The sequence below is a fragment of the Eretmochelys imbricata genome, chromosome 5 (assembly GCF_965152235.1).
Source record: "Eretmochelys imbricata isolate rEreImb1 chromosome 5, rEreImb1.hap1, whole genome shotgun sequence".
Taxonomy (NCBI): domain Eukaryota; kingdom Metazoa; phylum Chordata; order Testudines; family Cheloniidae; genus Eretmochelys; species Eretmochelys imbricata.
The window spans coordinates 91,491,229-91,511,536 of NC_135576.1; the positions used below are offsets into that span (position 1 = coordinate 91,491,229).

At 45.6% G+C, this 20,308-nt stretch overlaps 1 protein-coding gene across 1 annotated transcript in view; it reads left to right on the top strand.

Moving 5' to 3' along the window:
- The first annotated feature begins 9,294 nt into the window (after positions 1–9,294).
- The window catches only part of SLC28A3 (solute carrier family 28 member 3), a 73,643-nt gene continuing 62,629 nt past the window's right edge, over positions 9,295–20,308 (top strand). The window contains exon 1 of the mRNA XM_077816388.1: positions 9,295–9,360. Coding sequence (XP_077672514.1) covers positions 9,295–9,360 — 66 coding nt within the window. The remainder of the gene's footprint in view (positions 9,361–20,308) is intronic.

Genomic DNA, 20,308 nt, shown 5'->3' on the forward strand with positions numbered 1-20,308 from the left:
CAGAGTACAAGAAAAGATGGGGTTTGCCTTACCAATTCTAAGGCGACAATTCAATTAAAGTGGGCTATTATTAGCAGGAGGAAAAATCACTTTTATAGTGGTAATCAGGGTGGCCCATTTCAAACAGTTGACAAGAAGGTGTGAGTAACAGTAAGGGGAAACATTAGCATGGGGAAATAGTTTTTACTTTGTGTAATGACCCATCCACTCCCAGGCTTTATTCAGGCCTAATTTGCTTGTGTCCAGTTTGCAAATTAATTCCAGTTCTGCAGTTTCTCGTTGGAGTCTCTTTTTTTGTTGAAGAATTGCCACTTTTACGTCTGTAATTGAGTGTCCAGGGAGGCTGAAGTGTTCTCTGACTGGTTTTTGAATGTTATAATTCTTGACAATTTGTGTCCATTTATTCTTTTGTGTTGAGACTGTCCGATTTGGCCAATATACATGGCAGAGGTGCATTGCTGGCACATGATGGCATATATCACATTTGTAGATGTGCAGGTGAACGAGCCCCTGATGACTGATGTGATTAAGTCCTATGATGGTGTCCCTTGAATAGATATGTGGACAGAGTTTGTTACAAGGATAGGTTCCTGGGTTAGTGTTTTTGTTGTGTGGTCTGTAGTTGCTGGTGAGTATTTGCTTCAGGTTGGGGGGGCTGTCTGTAAGCGAGGACTGGCCTGCATGAAATTTTAAATGAGTCTTTCAAAATTCTCAACTTTATCAAGTTCAAGCCACTCAATGCTCACCTGTTTTGCATTCTTTGTGAAGGGATGGGATCAGAATATCAGCAACTGTTGCTTCACGCACAGATTTAGTGGCTCCAAAGAGGGAAACTTTGACAAACTTTGAATTATGCACAGAAGTTCACACGTTTCTGATTATCATCCCCTCTTGCCTCTGTGTTTGACAGTATTGTGTGGTTAACTCAACTTGCCCCCCTTGTAGATATATTTAGCAAGCTGAATAATCTAAATTTGTACATGCAAGGCTGTGACACTAACATTCTGACTCTCTATTGTGACGGGTTGGCACCAAATGGAGAGGCTTCCAGGGCCTTTTATATTCTCTCTCTTGTGGGTGGAAACCCCTTTGTTCTCCTGTGCAAAGTCACAGCAATAAGATGGAGTCTGTAGCCACCTGGGCAAGTCAAATATCTATGAATGATTCAACATTTTGCAGGCCGACGCCATTGTTTACAAATTAGTTTGAATGTTCCCAGGAAAGCTCAGATGTGGATTGGCGTCTCGCAAAGTCCGTTGTCAGTTAAGTGTTTCTTGACTGGGCACTTACTGAGAATAGTCCTTTCTCAAGAAGCTGACCAAATGCTTCACTGAGGCTACTTAGAATCAAACACTTTGGGATACAAGTACATAGCCAATATTCATAACCTCAAATACACAAATGATACACACTTACAGACAGCATAATCAAAACCAGCAAACTACAGCCTTTCCATAAACACCCCACTTGACCTTCTCTGTACAAGACCTGGTGCAACCATAGGAGCATGGTTGCAACAATGATCTATAAGGTCACAAGTACATGACAGATTTTGAATTATGCACAGAAGTTCACACATTTCTGATTATTCATCCCCTCTTGTCTCTGTGTTTGACAGTATTGTGTGGTTAACTCAACTTGCCTACCTTGTAGATATATTTAGCAAGCTGAATGATCTAAATTTGTACATGCGAGGCCGTGAGACTAACATTCTGACTCTCTATGACCAAGTGAATGCTTTTATCAAGAAAAACTGAATTCCAGAGCGCAAATGTGGAGACAAAGACTTTACTTGTTTTCCACTGCTTCATGCATATGTCACTGATGTCTGAACAGGAGAAATTGAGCAGAGCAAAATTAAAGAAATAATAGTAGATCATTTGGCCCATTTGACATCTGAGCTCAAGTCATATTTCCCAACATTCAGCACAACTTAGCTTAACTCGACTGGGTCACAAACACATTCATTTTGTCAGATGTAAGCAGCAGTAACCTCTCTACTAGTCAGCAAGAAAATCATTTTGAGCTATCCTCAGACCGTGGTCTGCAAATGAAGTTTAAGGCTCCATACCAACCAGTTCTAGTGTTGAGTACAAAAAAATACACTGACCTTGAGAACCATGATTTGGATGTTCTGTTACCTTTTCGGTCAACATATCTTTCTGTGCTATTATTTTCTGCTATGATTGCCATCAAGAGTAGGAATAGACTCAATGTGGAGAAAAACTTAATTGTTGCTGGTTTCAGAGTAACAGCCGTGTTAGTCTGTATTCGCAAAAAGAAAAGGAGTACTTGTGGCACCTTAGAGACTAACCAATTTATTTGAGCATGAGCTTTCGTGAGCTACAGCTCACTTCATCAGATGCATACCGTGGAAACTGCAGCAGACTTTATATATACACAGAGAATATGAAACAATACCTCCTCTCACCCCACTGTCCTGCTGGAATAGCTTATCTAAAGTAATCCTAACCTAACCTAACCTGATGATTACTTTAGATAAGCTATTACCAGCAGGACAGTGGGGTGGGAGGAGGTATTGTTTCATATTCTCTGTGTATATATAAAGTCTGCTGCAGTTTCCACGGTATGCATCTGATGAAGTGAGCTGTAGCTCACGAAAGCTCATGCTCAAATAAATTGGTTAGTCTCTAAGGTGCCACAAGTACTACTTTTCTTAATTGTTGCTGTCACTTTACTGCCTCCCAGAATGACAAGGCTCACAAGTGAAATATAGGCTTACGTATCGCACTGAAATAGAAGTACAATATTTATATTCTAATCAATTTATTTTATAATTACGTGGTAAAAATGAGAAAGTAAGCAATTTTTCAGTGTGTTGTGACACTTTTTTGAATTTTTATGTCTGATTTTGTAAGCAAGTAGGTTTTAAGTGAGGTGAAACTTGGGCGTTCGCAAGACAAATCAGACTCCTGAAAGGGGTGCAGGAGTCTGAAAAGGTCAAGAACCACAGCAGCAGAGGAATTTTAGCGCTGTTTTAAGTTAAAAAGTTCAAAGTGCCCTTAAATATGAAGTTGCTACCAGCACCTTCATGATTTCAAAAAAAATATTCATCAACCCTTACTCTGTTTATATATTGCATTCCTCTCCTCAAACCTTTGTCTGTCTTCTCTGTATAGATTGTAAACTCTTTGGGGCTGGGACTAGATCTTCCTATGGGCACATCTACACTGGCAAAGTTACAGTGCCGGCAGTTACAGCACCACTCAGAGAGCGCAGAAGGGAAACCACTGTTGTGTGTTCACACTAACAGCTGCCTGCGCAATAGCGTGTTCACACTTGCAGCACTTGCAGAGCTATTCAGAGCGGTGCACTCTGGGAAGCTATCCCACAGAGCACCTCTTTCTCTTTTGCCGCTAAGACTTTTGGGAAGGTGGGGGGGTTGTGAGACATCACCTTCTTTCAACGGTTTGTGTACAGCACACCCTGCCCTGCCTCTTTCGGACTACAGGAATGCATCCCAAACTGCTGAGCAGTATGCTGCTCGCTCTGACCAACACATCACGAGTGGCCGCGGAGTTATTCCTTAAACTACAAAGGCAAGAGAACTGCAACATTGATCTCACCGCGTGTACTAGCTACAACAATAGATTGCTTGTGGCATTCACGGAGGTGCTGACCACATTGGAACGCCGCTTTTGGGCTTGGGAAACAAGAACTGAGTGGTGGAATCACATTGCGATGCACATCTGGGATGACAAGCAGAGGCTGCAAAACTTCTGCACTAGAAAAGCCACATTCATGGGACTGTGTGATGAGCTCACCCCAGCCCTGCAGCGCAAGGACATGAGAATGAGAACAGTCTTGCCATTGGAGAAGCGTGTGGCGATTGCACTGTTGAAGCTGGCTACTCCAGACCGCTACCGATTCGGAGTGGGAAAGTCGACGGTTGGAGTCGTGTTGATGGAAGTGTGCAGGGCCATTAATCGCATCCTGCTCCGAAAGACCTGGATGGCTTTGCACAAATGGGCTTCCCTAACTGTGGAGGGGCAAGAGATGGCACACACATTCCAATTCTGGCACCAGACCACCTAGCCACTGAGTACATTAATCTCAAGGGGTATTTCTCAATGGTTCTCCAGGTGCTTGTGGATCACCATGGGCATTTCACGGACATTAACGCAGGCTGGTCCGGAAAGGTGCATGACGCACGCATCTTTCAGAACAGTGGCCTGTTCAAGAAGCTGCAAGCAGGGACTTTCTTCCCAGACAAGAAGATCACTGTAGGGGAAGTCGAAATGCCCATTGTGATCCTGGGAGACCCCGCCTACCCTTTAATGCTGTGGCTTATGAAGCCATACACAGGGCAACTTGACATCAGCAAGGAGCACGTCAACAACAGGCTGAGCAAGTGCAGAATGACTGTGGAGTGTGCATTTGGCCATTTAAAAGCCTCTCTGGTGATGTCTGAATGGGAAGCTGGACCTTGCCGATGACAATATTCCTATGCTTATAGCCACATGCTGTACACACCATAATATTTGTGAAGGGAAGAGTGAAAGCTTCACGCAGGGCTGGAGCGCAGAGGCTCAGCGCCTGGAGGCTGAGTTTGAACAACCAGAGACCAGGGCTATTAGAGGGGCACAGTGCAGTGCCATAAGGATCAGGGGTGCCTTGAGGCAGCAATTTGAGGCTGAAAGCCACTAATATTTGTTGCTATGCTCGGGCTTGCAGTGCTTGTAATGCTAGAAGGTGACTGGTGCACATGATGCCAGAAGGGGGCTTAACATAATTGTATGTTGCTTTGCAGTGCTTTTTTTGCTTTCACTTAATAAAGATTGCTTTCAAACCAACACAATTTTTTATTAAAAACACAACAGCCGGAGGAGAGAGACAAACGAAAAAATTCATCAGCAGGGAGGGGGATAGGGGAAGGGAAGGTCTCAAGCGGAGGAGGGGTCCCGGACAGCTACAGATTTGTGTATGTCCATGGATCATACCCAACCCTCTCCTTTGGAGTACAATGCAGCGGGTGCTGTACTTCAGCATGACCAAACTGCAGATGGATGGGTGTTGAGTAGTGGGAGTCCACAGTGCTGGACTGTGAGGAGGGAGGAGTGGAATGCGATGGGTAGAGAGTGGAACCAGGAGGTTGATAAGAGTGTGTTGGCAGTGTGGGGGAGAGGAGCGCATGGGAAAGAGTTTTGCGACAGTGGCTGCAGGGGAGGGCTCGGTTTGAAGAGCTTGTATCGCGTGAAGCATGTCCACTTGGCACTCCATAACGTTTAAGAGCCGCTCCGTGGCTTCTTTCTGGTGTGCCGCATTCTCCTTCAGTCCTTCCTCTCACTGTCCCACCATTCCTTCAGTTCCTGTTTCTCTGTGGCAGAGTGCATCATAACCTCACGGAGAAAGTCCTCCTTAGTTCTTCTTGGCCGCTTTCTAATTCTGCGCAGCCATTCTGTCGCTGATAACAAAGACGGGGGCTGGGCTCCCAAGATCATCTCTGTGAAGTTTAAATGCAACATTTTACAGAAGCAGTATTGTCTGCAACAGAGACAACACTGATTCAGTTATTTAAAACACAGCCAGTACTCACACACCTGTCACTAATTGGCTGGCTCCAGGCAAGCACACATGAGCCACAAGACCCCCAAAATGGTGAGTAGCCACAGGGGAAGGGGAAATTACTCTTCCCGGACCCTGCTGTACACTGGGCACGTGGCTCTTGGAAAGAGCCAGCACTGTAGGGGAAGCCTGATAATCATTCCTGTCCCCACACTTTCCACAGGATGTGATCATGGAAGATATCCTCGCTGCTGAGGGTGATCAGGCTTCTGCGCTGGCCCCTATGCGGCTTGTCTGTGTGCAGCAGTGGTTCCCACTGTGATGGCAAAGTGGCTCAGGAAAGTTACCGTTAATGGGGCAAGAAACAAAGCAGCTCTGCTGAGGAACCTGCAGCAGCGGATTGCCCAGTTTCTCCATGAGAGTTTCCTGGAGATCTCTGAGGGAGATTCCTATGAAGCGAGGGAGTCTATCAACAGCCTGTTCCACTTCTCAGACTAGGCATGTGGTGGGAGACAAGCCAGCTTTCTGCAACCCTCCTGCCCCCAACAACTCACTTCAGCAATTCCCAAAATTAGATCCATTTGCCAGGGGCCTCCTCTCCTGATTGCGTTTTGCCAAGATCCGCCTGCTGTGACTGGCTAGGCTCCTCTGCGGTAGAAAAGAGCTCCTGACTGCATGCATTTCTGGCCTCCGAGTCATCCTCTGCCTCTGGGTCCCCCTCCCTCTCTTCGTCCAAGATTTCCTCCTCCTGGCTCGGTCCAATCTCGACTGGCACGTGAGCCAATGAAGTATCCACAGGGGCCTTCGCAGTGGAGGTCCGGTCGCCACCGAGTATCGTGTCTAGCTCTTTGTAGAACCAGCAGCTCATGGATGCAGCACCAGAGCAGTGGTTTGCCTCCCACGCCTTGTGGTAGGCGTTCCGCAGCTCCTTCACTTTGACCCGCACTCCAATGTGTCCCAGTCATGGCCCCTTTCAGTCATGCATCATGAAATCTGTCCGTGGCTATCGTAATTCCTACCGCTGGAGTGCAGCTTGGACTGGACAGCTTCCTCTCCCCAAATGCTAATGAGGTTCAGCAGCTCGGCATTGCACCAAGTGGGGGATCGCCTGGTGAGTGGAGCAGGCATGATCACCTGGAAAGATGCGCTGAGATCACTGCATACATCACCCAGCAAACCAGAAGGGAACTTTCAAATTTGCAAGGAATGTACAGGATGGGGATGACGGTTGGCAGTAGAGGGTAGGGGCAGTAGAGTTCAAACCGATGACCAGAGAGGTGAGAACAAGCATTGTGGAACACCTCCTGCAGGCCAATCGCAGCGCTGTAATTGCCACGGTGTCTACACTGGTACCGTGGTGCTGTAGCCCTGGTGCAGAAAGCTCTACCCCTCTCATCGGGGTGGTTTTTTTAGATCACTACAACTGTGCAGTTCCTGCGCACTAAGTGGCTTGGCAGTGTGTACACCTTGGGAGTTACAATGCAATACAAAGCTGCTTAACTGCACAGAAACTTGCTAGTGTAGACAAGGCCTATGTGTTGGCACAGTGCCTACACCAATGAGGCCCTCGTGTGGCCTGAGGCCTTTGGGTTCTGTAAAAATTCTAATCTCCTCAGCTACTGGAAATGTGTAGAAACAATTTGATTTGCATAATATGGTCTAGCAAGGCTGAATGACTGACTTTCAAAGCAGACTTGGAAGAGCAAATTGAATGCTGCCCCATTACTCAACACTCCAGAGTCCTACAGTGTTTTGTTTGCTGTTCCTTGTGGTTAGAGTTGTGTGGTTAATGTAGTTTAGTCCCATTGTGGCAGCAGCCTTGCTTTGAAGATTGGGACCTTTATTTGCTTGCCAGAATTGTCCATCTTTTACTATTTACCTTTCTGTATCTGTTGCCCAAGAAGCATTGAAGATGGCTATCAGTTCCACCTCCAATAGCTGTAGGCTGCCCATTTATATCAACTGCCATCCTTTTCTCCTATTCAAAAGTAAAAGTGTATATAAGCACAAAGCTCAGGCAGAAGGTTTATCCATTTAGTAGGACTTGTGTTTTTCTTTACAATTGTCTATATGTCTATCAGGACTCACAAAGAAAGTTAGTTTTTTGCTGTCAGTCCTTTCAAATAGCTTGATATCTTTCTCAGAGAGCACTGAAAAAACCTCCCATCTGTTTTTGGAAATGGCTACAAGGGAAGATGTTAAATGCATGCTTTTCAACAATTTTTGTTTTCTCTAGAGCATTAATCTCTTATGTTTTCTCTTGTAACTGCTGTGAAGTGGTGGCTATCCATTGTGTAATGTAACAGCATCCGACTCCCTGCAATACTGTAAACACATACAGGATTTCATTTGCTCATTTTGTTTAAGAAAAGGAGATGCTGAAATGTTAGCTACACCCATGTGGTATGAAAGTACTGGGCTGAACAAGAAAAGGGAATGGAGCTCAGTGGTGCAGCTTTTCTCAAGGAGAAAGGGAGGCATGCAAATTGTCAATCCTCATCTGAAATTCCTGGACCATAGATCTGAATCGGAGCTCACTGATAGCAGATTTACACCCATGTAACTCCACTGAATTGAGATTATCCCAGCCATAAGAAAGCTGACTATGCAAGGAGTATGAATTTCTCAAATAATGCTGGTATTTTAAAGTGTATCTCCATTCCTGTACAAAGCTTGATAAGGAAACACTACAAATAAAATGCTGTAGGATCTCTTTTTTATATTGTTTTCTATTCATTGGATTTAATTATGTATCAGTCTTTGTAAAGGTAAAATTATTTGATTCTGTAGTCAGTTCTCTCCACAATGGGTATAAATAGGGCTAACTCACAGGAACACTAATGGAAGTTACTTCTGTATATGGAAGAGACAATGGGCCCTTCAGTTCAGTAATCCTTCCAGTTCCCAAAATGACTAGGAAATCAATCATTGTTTTTGAGACAGTCCCATTTAAAGGTGATCTGCAGAGAAGAAAAAAAATGCTTTTGACTTTTAGTGTCTTTATACTTGATAAAGAAGAGCTGAAGGGGCTGGTGGGGGTGAGGGTGGAGGCTGATTGCTTGCTTTGACTGTAGAAACACCTGGGATCTATTCTTATGTACACAAAGGCCCCTTTACACTACACTCTGGGAGGCAGAGACTCAGCTGGTGTAAGTTGTCATATCTATTTGCAGGTACAACTACATTCACAGTGCATGCCACTTAAACGTGCAATTGCATACACTTGTACATTATCTCAGGGCCTGATCTTTTGAAAAACAAGCCTTTTAATATCCTAGGTCTCTGGCTAGTTTGACTATTTTTATTAGTCATTTGTTAAAATAGATGCCAATGGATATTTCATATATTTTGATTGTCATTTTAAGATAAGCATCACAAAAGATTAAATGAGTGCTACCTCTCAAAGATCTGGGTGAGGAAGATTTTCTGTGCACTACATGCTTTGTGTGTGTGAGTGAATGAAGGCTATGTAAAAATACATTTTGCTTTTGGATCACTCAGGAAGGCTTTTTTTTTTGTTGTTGTTGCATGCATGAATCCTTCTGTCATTTTAATAGTCTTGGAATTCTGCTTCACCCTGCCTTTATGTGCAGGGGAATGTTTCAAAAGAGCTAGAAGGTGGGGCCATGAGGAAACAGGATGGGAGTGGTCACAGCCAGGTAAACTTTAAGCAATAGAAACAGAATACTAGATGGATTAACTAAGTGCTGCTGCTGACCGCCTGCCTTTTTGAACAGACAGGTAGAAATCCCTGTGCAAGTTATACACATGGAGCTGAAAGAAAATAGCCATGCTCTTTCTGGAGCAGATGGATTCTATAATGCTTCATTTCAGGTAAGCCTGATTTTTGTAGGGGGTTGGAAAGTAATTACTAGGAATCTGCATGGAGAGAACAGTTTCTGCTCTGCACATACAAATATTTTACAGCACACTTGCAGACATATCCTGCCAGTGTGAAAGGCTTTTAAATAAAGGGACTAACCAGAACTGGCACACTTACAGAGGCTCCATTTACTTCCGTCCTTTGTTACCCAGTGTGCTGGGATAGCTGAAAAGTCCCTTGTTCACATTCAGCCTCTTGAATTCAGAGGGTCACCTGTGCTCACAGATCTCACCACTGACTTTTCCCCACTATCTTCTCTGTGCAGAGCATCTCAGACTAAAATCATATTTGGTTGTTATTAGGATTGTTAATGTACAGTGTGCCTGCTTTGATTGCAGCTGGGGGTGTTGGAATTAGTCATCGCTGTGGTGCAAACAACTGCCCCATCAAAGCAAGGAAAATTAATAAGAGGAAAGTATTAGACCCCCAAACCTTAACTTCTAATCAAAGAGCTGGTCTTGCCTTAAGACAAACAGTCACATACATAATCACTCAGGGCAAATCTTGCTCCTTCACTCAGTGCAGTGGCTGCAAGAGCACATTCTGCTACAGGGAGGGACAAGGAGCAGATAGGATTTAGGGAACCCACTCACAGGGCCCGCATGCTGTGCACAACATGGAGCCCAGCTTAGCAAAGGTTCCCAGCGTATCCATGCACAGCAAGACATGAGTAGCAGGGCAGGGACACGAGAAGAAGGAGCAGAGAGGCCAATGGATCCACCATCTGGCAGCATTGTCACCGAGAGTACTGGGGCACAGGTGTGGGAGAGACTATGGTACTGAAGCTGCTCTGTGCAGGACGGACTCCTTCCTCTCCTCCCACAACCACCAAACCCACCTTGTTCAAAGCTCAGCGAGGGAGATCAGCAGGAAGGACAGTATTTGGCTTTTACTGTTGTGGCCCATGCAGATAAGCCAGTCATGATTCACATAGGAACATCAAGTTCGTATTACAGAGCATTCAGAATAATATGTGACACCTTTTATATTCTGCATGCTAATGGGAACATTCACACCAACCAGATATTGTCTGTAGAGTTTTTTTTCCAAATAAATGTTTTTGCTAACTGAACTAAACCCAGCAATGGTATGTAGTTATTACTAGTGCAGTGTCTTACAGTGAGCTCAGAGAGAGAGAAACCCCAGTCATAAGTGAAGTGAAATCAGAGTCCCAAATTACCTCAAAACACAAAGTGCACATTGCAATTCTGGTGTTACAGCTAAATCATAGAACAAATTCAGACTCGGTGAGAGGGTTCAAATTCTAGGAACTCAATGAAGTGGCATGCACTTAGGACCTGATCCAAGTGACTTCAGTGGTCCATACTCCAGATTATCACATCTGAATTTGACCAGAATGAAGTTTTTGCTGGAAGAAAACAAAAAGATTTAATTATATAGGGATTCTATTTGTAACATGTTACTCATTTCCTCAAAGGACAAAAGTCAGAAGATAATGTTTAGCTTCCTGTGCCCAAAAATGAATCACCTGACAGAGGCCAAGGAGCAAAATAGGATGATCAGCTCCCCCTATTTCCTTCTGTCTGTTTTTCTTAAGCATAGAGTAGGCCCTTATTGTCTTCAAAGACATGATGTCTGGTTGTATTGTATTAAACAACCAATAATTTCCCTGCTATACAATAGAAACGTCAAAGTAGTCAGCAATTCTCCAGGCCATAAACATAAGGGTATTGAGGAAAGTGATTAATTTAATTTAAGCCCCTTTGAATTTGCGGTACTGTCCCATAAACAAACTCTCAGATATGTATAAACTGTTTAATGATTAAACCACAAAATAACAGAAAATAAGACAGGAACAAAGTAAATCTGCAGCAGTGAGTTTGTTTTAGAAAGTAAATAAGACAACTTTCAACAGTGCTCATTGGACCTGACTGGTAACTGGTTTGTGGTCAAAGGGTCATATCTGTATTTCCCTTCATCAGGCATGAGAGACTATTTGCCTCACAATGTGGAGAGATTGTACTTTGACAGACAGGCTAGAACACAAGCAAAGAGATCAATTTATTTTACTTATTATTTGTATAAATATTTGAGCTTTTTTCAGTTTCCATTTGGCTAAGTTACTTAAACAATTTACATAGCCCTAGATAATATAACAGTATTCTCACTGTACCACATGAGTATAACCTTTTCTATAGTACATTTGATGTTAGAGGTTCCTGCTTTAAGCCCTCCTTAGAATCAACTTCTTCTCATTTGTGTTACATGGATCCCACTGGAGCTAGTTGTAGTAATGGCCCCAATGCACCTCCCCTCCCAACTGCTTTGTGATCATACATATGTCTAAGAAACTGCAGTCTTTGTCATATAAGCACTTTCCCCTCACCATTTGCAGCTTCAGCTTCCAAGAAATGTCACTAAAGAACAAGAGGAATGCCTGCAGCTTGTACAGCAGCCACTGCACCCCTGCAAATGCAACTACAGTTAAAACGATACCAGGAAACTGGCACCATTTAGTGTATAAAAATCATTTTGAAGTAGCAAAATGAAGTGATGGAGATTCATAAGCATCAGCTGCTTACATGTATGGCTCACAACATATGTAGCTCCTCCTGCACTGAATCTTATCCATCCCCCATAGCACACTCTTACCCCTGCAGTATAACACAAGATAGCATCACTGCAACTATAAAACCTACATGCTAAATTCCTTGTTTCCAAGATACCTTGCAGCTACAACTCAAGAATTAACACAAATCATATTTGTCAATGTCTTCAGGCTTTTAACAGATGTATTCGTTGGAAAATGTCACATAATTTAAGGAACATAAATCGTTATTGTGTAGGTTTAAGCATAGAGAGCTGTCATGTATTTATTGAAGAGAACATCAGTGTTAGATGTTGAAATATCTGTCTCTCTCTGTATATATATATTGTGACAAAGTTCCTCCTCTGCCTTGGTGGGTCCTGTGCTTATTGGTGGATTTTCTCACATCAGAGGTTCACAGCAGCCCTCAGTTTGGCCATTTTCGTGGCTCAAATCTGCCGTTCACTCAGTTAGCCTCATCACTGGCCAGCATGGGGAAAGGAAGAAGAACAATCCCCGCAGTCTCTGCTGATCCACCTAGTGGATCGGGGAACAGGCCAGAGACCTTCCCCTCTGGTGGAACCCACAGTCCAGTTCAACTCCTCCAGTATCAAGTAGGGAGTTGTGGGGATGGAGGGAACCTGCCCTCTACTCCAGGTTCCAACCCAGGGCCCTGTGGATTGCAGCTGTCTACAGTGGCTCCTGTAACAGCTGCATGACAGCTACAACTCCCTGGGCTACTTCCCCATGGCCTCCTCCCAACACCTTCTTTATTTTCACCACAGGATCTCCCTGCTGATGTCTGATAATGCTTGTACTTCTCAGTCTTCCAGTAGTATGCCTTCTCACTCTCAGCTTCTTGCACCTCTTGCTCCCAGCTCCTCACACCACAAACTGAAGCGAGCTCCTTTTTAAACCCAGGTGCCCTGATTAATCTGCCTTAATTGATTCTAGCAGCTTCTTGATTGGCTGCAGGTGTTCTAATCAGCCTGTCTGCCTTAATTGTTTCCAAAAAGTTCCTGATTTTTCTGGAACCTTTCCTGTTACCTTACCCAGGGGAAAGGGACCTACTTAACCTGGAGCTAATATGTCTGCCTTCTGTCACTCTCCTGCAGCCATCTGGCCTGACCCTGTCACAATATGTATCTACAATATACATAAGTAGTGTGGTACAGAGGTTATGCAATATTGTGTCATCTAGCTTTGAATACTCTTAATGTCACGCTTGAGAACACCTCACTGATTTGATCTTCTGGACATCTGTGCCATGCTGTCGCCAACTCAAGGCTGTGGCATTAAAGCCACAATCTAGTCAGTAACAAAATTCAGGTCCCACTGTATAGCCCTGGGGCTAACTTGGTTCATCTCTCAAACACCCTAATTGGGTTGTTATCTGAAGATTGCTCTAAGTCAGTGCTAAAACTCTGGGCTCTCATTAAAACTGCTGCTAATCCAAAAGTTTCACCACCTCCTCCACAGATCTACGGGAGGTGGCACATACTGAGGAGTTGTGAGAAGGACTCCAATACACTCAAAACCACCTGACTTTTAAAGTAACCAACAAACATAAAGTATAAATTGAGTTAAACACAAATAGGTTGTGAATGCCACAGCAATGGGGATGTCAGGAGGTAGGCAGAGTCAGACTGCTAGGAGATAAGAGCCTGAGACAAGCCAGAGGGCAGACCAGGGAGTCAGGACCATATTTATGACTCTGACTATTTTTTTTATGAGCAGCTTCAAAAGTCACTTCTCCTCTTTCCGCTTCAGTTCCTCTGGTTTTATTTCTCTGCCTGCCAAAAGTGTTGTCTGCTGTGATAGTGAGCAGCTTTCTATTGGTTTCTATAAGCCAGTTGTGCAACATGCTTAGCCTGTGTGTCACATCATTCTTACTTGTCCACCCACTGTGTCATAGATTTACAGCTGCCTAGTTCTCCACAGCTGATTTAAACCTTTAAAAATATAAAATGTACACAAGTGGGCTTAATTTACACTATTTGTGCACCTTCACTTTGGACCCACTGAATTTAAATCTGCTAGCTCATCTTCCATCTCTCTGTGCTGTACATGGAAGAGCCATTTGCTAGAATTCAATATATAAATAATCCATGTTTCTCTCTCTTGTTCAGTAGCTTTGATATCTTTCAGCATATGCTGGCAACAATTGATTTAAAAGTCCCAAAGTCACTATTCCTGGACCTCAGCATTACTGATCTGGAAAATTCTGTCTCACGATAGAACCTGCATATTGATACCTTTATAAATGATAGTGACATGCTAGTTAACAGAGGAGGCAGGATGAAGAACGAAGCCAGGATGAACAATGTGCTAGGGGGGAAAATGAGATTTGGTGAATCACATAGAAGACATCTTCATTTGCAACTGGCTGAATGAATGAATGTCCGAAACTTTGAAGAGATGGACTTTACAGGTCAATTAAAAACAGAAAGCTCTGGATGTCCAGACAGAAAAAAGCATGAGCAATTATGTACTTATATTTGAACATGCAGCTATTCTGATTGTGCAAGCAAATCAAATATTTCCACACACTAAAAGCAACTAAGTGTCATTTGCATCAGTAGACACCGGATATGCATTGGGGTTCAAAGTCATCCTGACTAATCTCTAACAATATAACAGTTCCTTCCAAAACAATCTGTAACCTCTAAGCAGTTACTGCAGTGCTGTGATGTCAGCCCATCTTTCATCATCATCTGGAAAAATTCTTGGGTGTGCACTATGTCTAGACAGAATACTAAACACTGATAATGGAAACTATGCTGACTTTGTTTAACAGATTGCTGTGGAGTCACATCTAGAATATTCTTATTCAAAACTGGTATGATAGAAGTGGAGGAAGTACAAAAGAAGTGAACCAAATGGTTCCAAATTCAAAGGACATGGTTATGTAGAAAGGCTATGGCAAATAGACCCGTCTTCTGAGACTAAGAGGATGTCATCTAGGCCCCGTCTACACTGGCAAGTTTCTGCGCAGTAAATCAGCTTTCTGCACTGTAACTCCTGAGGTATACACACTGCCAAGCCACTTAGTGTGCAGAAACTGACAGGCGTACAGCTTTTTGCACCAGGGCTACAGCGCTGCGGTGCCAATGTGGACACCGTGGCGACTGCAGCGCTGCGATTGGCCTCCAGGAGGTGTCCCACACTGCCTGTTCTCACCTCTCTGGTCATCGGTTTGAACTCTACTTTCCTGCCCTCAGGTGACCAACTGTCATCCCCACCCCTTACATTCCTTTGCAAATTTGAAAGTCCCCTTCTTGTGTCCCCGGTGATGCGTGCAGTAGTCTCAGTGCATCTTTTCAGGTGGCCATGCCTGCTCCAGACACCAGATGATCCTCTGCTTGGAGCACTGCTGAACTGCTGGACCTCATTGGCATTTGGGGAGAGGAAGCTGTGCAGTCCCAGCTGCGCTCCAGCCGTAGGAATTATGATACCTATGGACAGATTTCATGATGCATGACTGAAAGGGGCCATGACTGGGACACATTGCAGTGTAGGGTAAAAGTGAAGGAGCTGCAGACTGCCTACCACATGGCGTGGGAGGCAAACCGCCGCTCCAGTGCTGCGCCCACAAGCTGCTGGTTCTACAAAGAGCTGGATGCAATACTCAGTGGCGACCCCACCTCCACTGTGAAGACCCCTGTGAAGCCCCTCTGGATACTTCGTTGACTCACATGCCAGTCAAGAGTGGACCCTTTGCCGAACCCTGGGCCCCACCTCTGCAATCCCGGTACCTGCTTCGGGCCTGCAGCCTGCGGGTTCTCCAGGCTGGAGCTCCTCAGCTCCTCTGGCCTTTCCCAGCCCTGCTCCAGTCAGGTGCCCGGCTCAGCTCCCAGGCAGCCAGGTCCTTCTCTCTCTATAGCTAGAGAGAGTGTCCTTTTGAGCTCCTGGCTCACAGCCCTTTTATAGGGCCAGCTGTGGCCTGCTTGGGGCGTGGCCCCCACTGTGGCTGCTTCCCCAATCAGCCTAGCCTATTGGCTTCCGGGGGCAGCCCTTTCCCAGGTCTGTTTTAACCCCCTCAGGGCCAGAGTGGGTGACCACCTGCTACACTCCCTCACTTCACAGGAATCTCCCAAAGAGATCTCCAGGAAGCTCTTGTGGAGATACTGGGCAATCTGCTGCCACAGGTTCCTCGGTGGAGCTGCTTTGTTTCTTGCCCCATTAATGGTAACTTTCCTGTTCCACTCTGCCATCATGGCGGGGGAGGGGGACCATTGCTGCACACAGGGGAGCCACATAGGGGCAAGGGCAGAAGCCGCAGATTTGAAGAAGACCCTCCCTTGATTCCTTGATTCCCTCAGCAGTGAGATATCCTCCATAATGATCACATCCTGTGGAAAGTGTGGGGACAGGAATGATTATCAAGCCCCACATATAGTGCTGGCTCTCCCCAAGAGCCACATGCCCAGTATACAGTAGGGTCCGAGAAGAGTGATTCACCCTGCCCCTGCAGTTACGCGCCATTTTGGGGGTCTTGTGGCTCATGTGTGCTTGTCTGGGGGCAGCCAGTTAGTGACACGTGTGTGAGTACCGGCTGTGTTTTAAAGCACTGAATCAGTGTTGTCTGTGTTGCAAACAATACTGCTTCTGTAAAATGTTGCGTTAAACTTCACAGAGATGACCTTGGGAGGCCAGCCTCCCTTATCTGCAGCAGAACGGTTGCGCAGAATGAGAAAGCCATCAAGAAGAACTAAGGGGGACTTTCTCCATGAGGTTATAATGCACTCCACTGCTGAGAAACAGGAATTGAAAGAGTGGCGGGACAGTGAGAAGAGGGACCGAAAGGAGAATGCGGCACACCAGAATGAAGCCATGGAGCGTCTCTTAAACTTTGTGGAGCGCCAAGTGGACAGGCTCCAAGCAATACTAGCTCTTCAAAATGAGCAGCTCTGCGCAGGCCCTCCCCTGCAGCCACTATCACAAAACTCTTTCCCATGTGCCCCCACCCCCGCCAACACACTCTTATCAACCTCCTGGCTCTACCCGCAGCATTCCACTCCTCCCTCCTCACAGTCCAGCACTGTGGACTCCCTCTACGCACTGCACTCAGCACCCATCCCTCTGCAGTTTGGCCCTGCTGAAGTAGAGCACCAGCTACATTGTACTCCAAAGGAGAAGGCTGGGTATGATCCATGGACATACACAAATCTGTAGCCATCCTGGGACCCTTCCTCCTCTGGAGACCTTCCCTTACCCATCCCCCTCCCTGCTGATGTATTTTTGTTGTTTGACTCTCTCCTCTGGTTGTTGTCTTTTAATAAAAGAATTGTGTTGGTTTGAAAGCAATCTTTATTCTATTAAGTAAAAGCAAAAGGAGCACTGCAAAGCAACATACAATTATGTTAAGCCCCCTTCTGGCATCATGTGCATCAGTCACCTCCTAGCATTACAAGCACTGCAATCCCAAGCATAGCAACAAATATTAGCGGCTTTCAGCCTCAACTTGCTGCCTCAAGGCATCCCTGATCCTTATGGCCCCTCACTGTGCCCCTCTAATAGCCCTGGTCTCTGGCTGTTCAAACTCAGCCTCTAGGCGCAGAGCCTCTGCGCTCCAGCCCTGAGTGAAGCTTTCACCCTTGCCTTCACAAATATTATGGAGCATACAGCACATGGCTATAAGCGTAGGAATATTATCATCAGCCATGTCCAGCTTCCCATACAGGCATTGCCAATGGGTTTTAAACGGCCAAATGCATACTCAACAGTCATTCTGCACTTGCTCAGCCTGTTGTTGAACTACTCCTTGCTGCTGTCTAGTTGCCCTGTGTATGGCTTCATAAGCCATGGCATTAAGGGGTAGGTGGCGTCTCCCAGGATCACAATGGGCATTTCGACTTCCCTTACGGTGATCTTCTTGTCTGGTAAGAAAGCCCCTGATTGCAGCTTCTTGAACAGGCCAGTGTTCCGAAAGATGCATGCGTCATGAACCTTTCCAGACCAGCCTGCATTAATGTCTGGGAAATATCGACGGTGATCCACAAGCACCTGGAGAAACATTGAGAAATACCCCTTGTGATTAATGTACTCAGTGGCTAGGTGGTCTGGTGCCAGAATTGGAATGTGCATGCCATCTATCGCCCCTCCACAGTTAGGGAAGCCCATTTGTGCAAAGCCATCCACAAAGTCATGCACATTGCCCAGAGTCACGGTCTTTCAAAGTAGGATGCGATTAATGGCCCTGCAGACTTCTGTCAACATGAGTCCAACAGTCAACTTTCCCACTCCGAACTGGTTAGCGACCAATTGGTAGCAGTCTGGAGAAGCCAGCTGCTCCAATGGCATGTGCTACTCCAACGACAGGGCAGCTCTCATTCTCATGTCCTTGCGCTGCAGGGCTGGGGCAAGCTCATCACACAGTCCCATGAATGTGGCTTTCCTCATGCGAAAGTTCTGCAGCCGCAGCTCGTCATCCCAGATGTGCATCACAATGTGATCCCACCATTGAGTGCTTGTTTCCCGAGCCCAAAAGCGGTGTTCCACTCTGGTTAGCCCCTCCGTGAAACACACAAGCAATCTCGGGTTGTAGCTCCTACGCATGGTGAGATCAATGTTGCACTCCTCTTGACTTTGTAAATTAAGGAATAACTTCAGTGCCACTCGTGATGTGTTGGTCAGAGTGAGCAGTATCTCAGCAGTTCGAGATCCATTCCTGCAGCCTGAATGAGGCAGGGTGCGCAGTACACAAACCGTTGAAAGATGACGCCAAATGCGAATGGAAGCACAGGGATTGCTGGGATGCGAAACAATGCATCACGGGGCATTGGGACTGGACCCAGGATGCCCCGCAACCCCCTTCACCTTACCACAAGTCTTAGCGGCAAAAGAGAAAGAGGTGCTCTGTGGGATAGCCGCCCAGAGTGCACCGCTCTGAATAGCGCTGCAAGTGCCGCAAATGTGAACACGCTATTGCACAGGCAGCTGTCAGTTTGAACACACAACACTGGTTTTTTTCCCCCTTCGACTGGGATCTGAAGATAGACTTTTCCTAGTATCTGAAAGAAAAATGATGTTTCACTCTGGATATATCAAGGCCATAAAAGCTGAACCAGGAGTCTCTTGTCATTACTTCTTTCCCACCTCCTCTCTTCAAGGAGAAAAACCTCAGTTTGAAACCCATACAAAGAATTCTGGAAATATTCTTTGGGACACGGATTTTTATACAGCCTAAAATATTCCTTTGTTTAACTTTAAGGAAAATATGTATAGTTGAGAAATATTTTGGTTATATCTAAGCTCCCAGTTCCACTTAAAAGGTGGAAACCTTTGATTGATTGTTCCTTAAATGCTTAAGATGGTATAACCTCCTTTTTTGTGATGTTCACTTGCAAATGGTTTGTATCTAAATTCAACCATATAAGACATTGATACCACTGCTATGTGAGTAGTAATATCTTTTATTTACTGATATGGAATAAAGTAATCTTATAAATGGTTACTAATATAAGAAGCCACTTGATTATCAAATATTTATATTATTTGGGGAATTAATTAGTTTTCAGGCAATGGTTAAGCAACTTCCTGACCAAACTCAGTTTCGCTGCTGGGACGTGAGTGATCTGACTTAGTGGTCAGAGAAGTCAGGAGCCAGGAGACAGGTTGGGTCTGGATACCAATAGACAAGAATCTGAGAAAGGCCAAAGGCCATACCTGAAGTCGGGTGTCAGCAGGGGTGAAAGTAAGCTGGTACTGGCCAGTACAGCGTACTGATAAAAAATGGCCGCCAGTACCAGCCCGTATCCAGCTGACTTTTAAGTGCTGCCGCGGCAAAGGACACTGCTTAAAGCGCTGCTGTGGCAGTGCTTTAATGTCGTTGCCCCTTCCCCACCCCCCAGCCGCTAATGGAGGGATGTGGGGGCAAACGAAGCAGCTGTCCCGGGGATGGTGATTTAAAAGGGCCTGGGGCTCTGGCCATCGCCACTGCTGCCACGGCAGCAGCCGGAGCTCTGGGCCCTTTAAATTGCCACTGGAACCCCAGGCGGCATGGGCCAGCCAGCGTGGAAGGGCCAGACCGTGGAGCCAGCCCCCGTACCGGTAAGTCTTCGGCTTTACTTTCACCCCTGGGTGTCAGCAGCCAGGCAGAGTCAGGTTACCAGGTGATCAGAGTCTGAGACAAGACAGAGGGCAGACTGGAAGTCAGGGCCAAGTGGCAGGCTGGGTCAGGATACCAGGAAGTCAAAGTCAGGCAGCAGGATCAGGTAGTGCAGCGGAGGAAATCCTAAGCAGGGAACAATCCAGTTCCACAAATGACTTCCTGTTCCTCTGCTTGGTTTAAATAGAAGCAGAGCGATCCTTAGAGCCTTTCCAGTCAGACCCCAGGACTGGCATCCTCT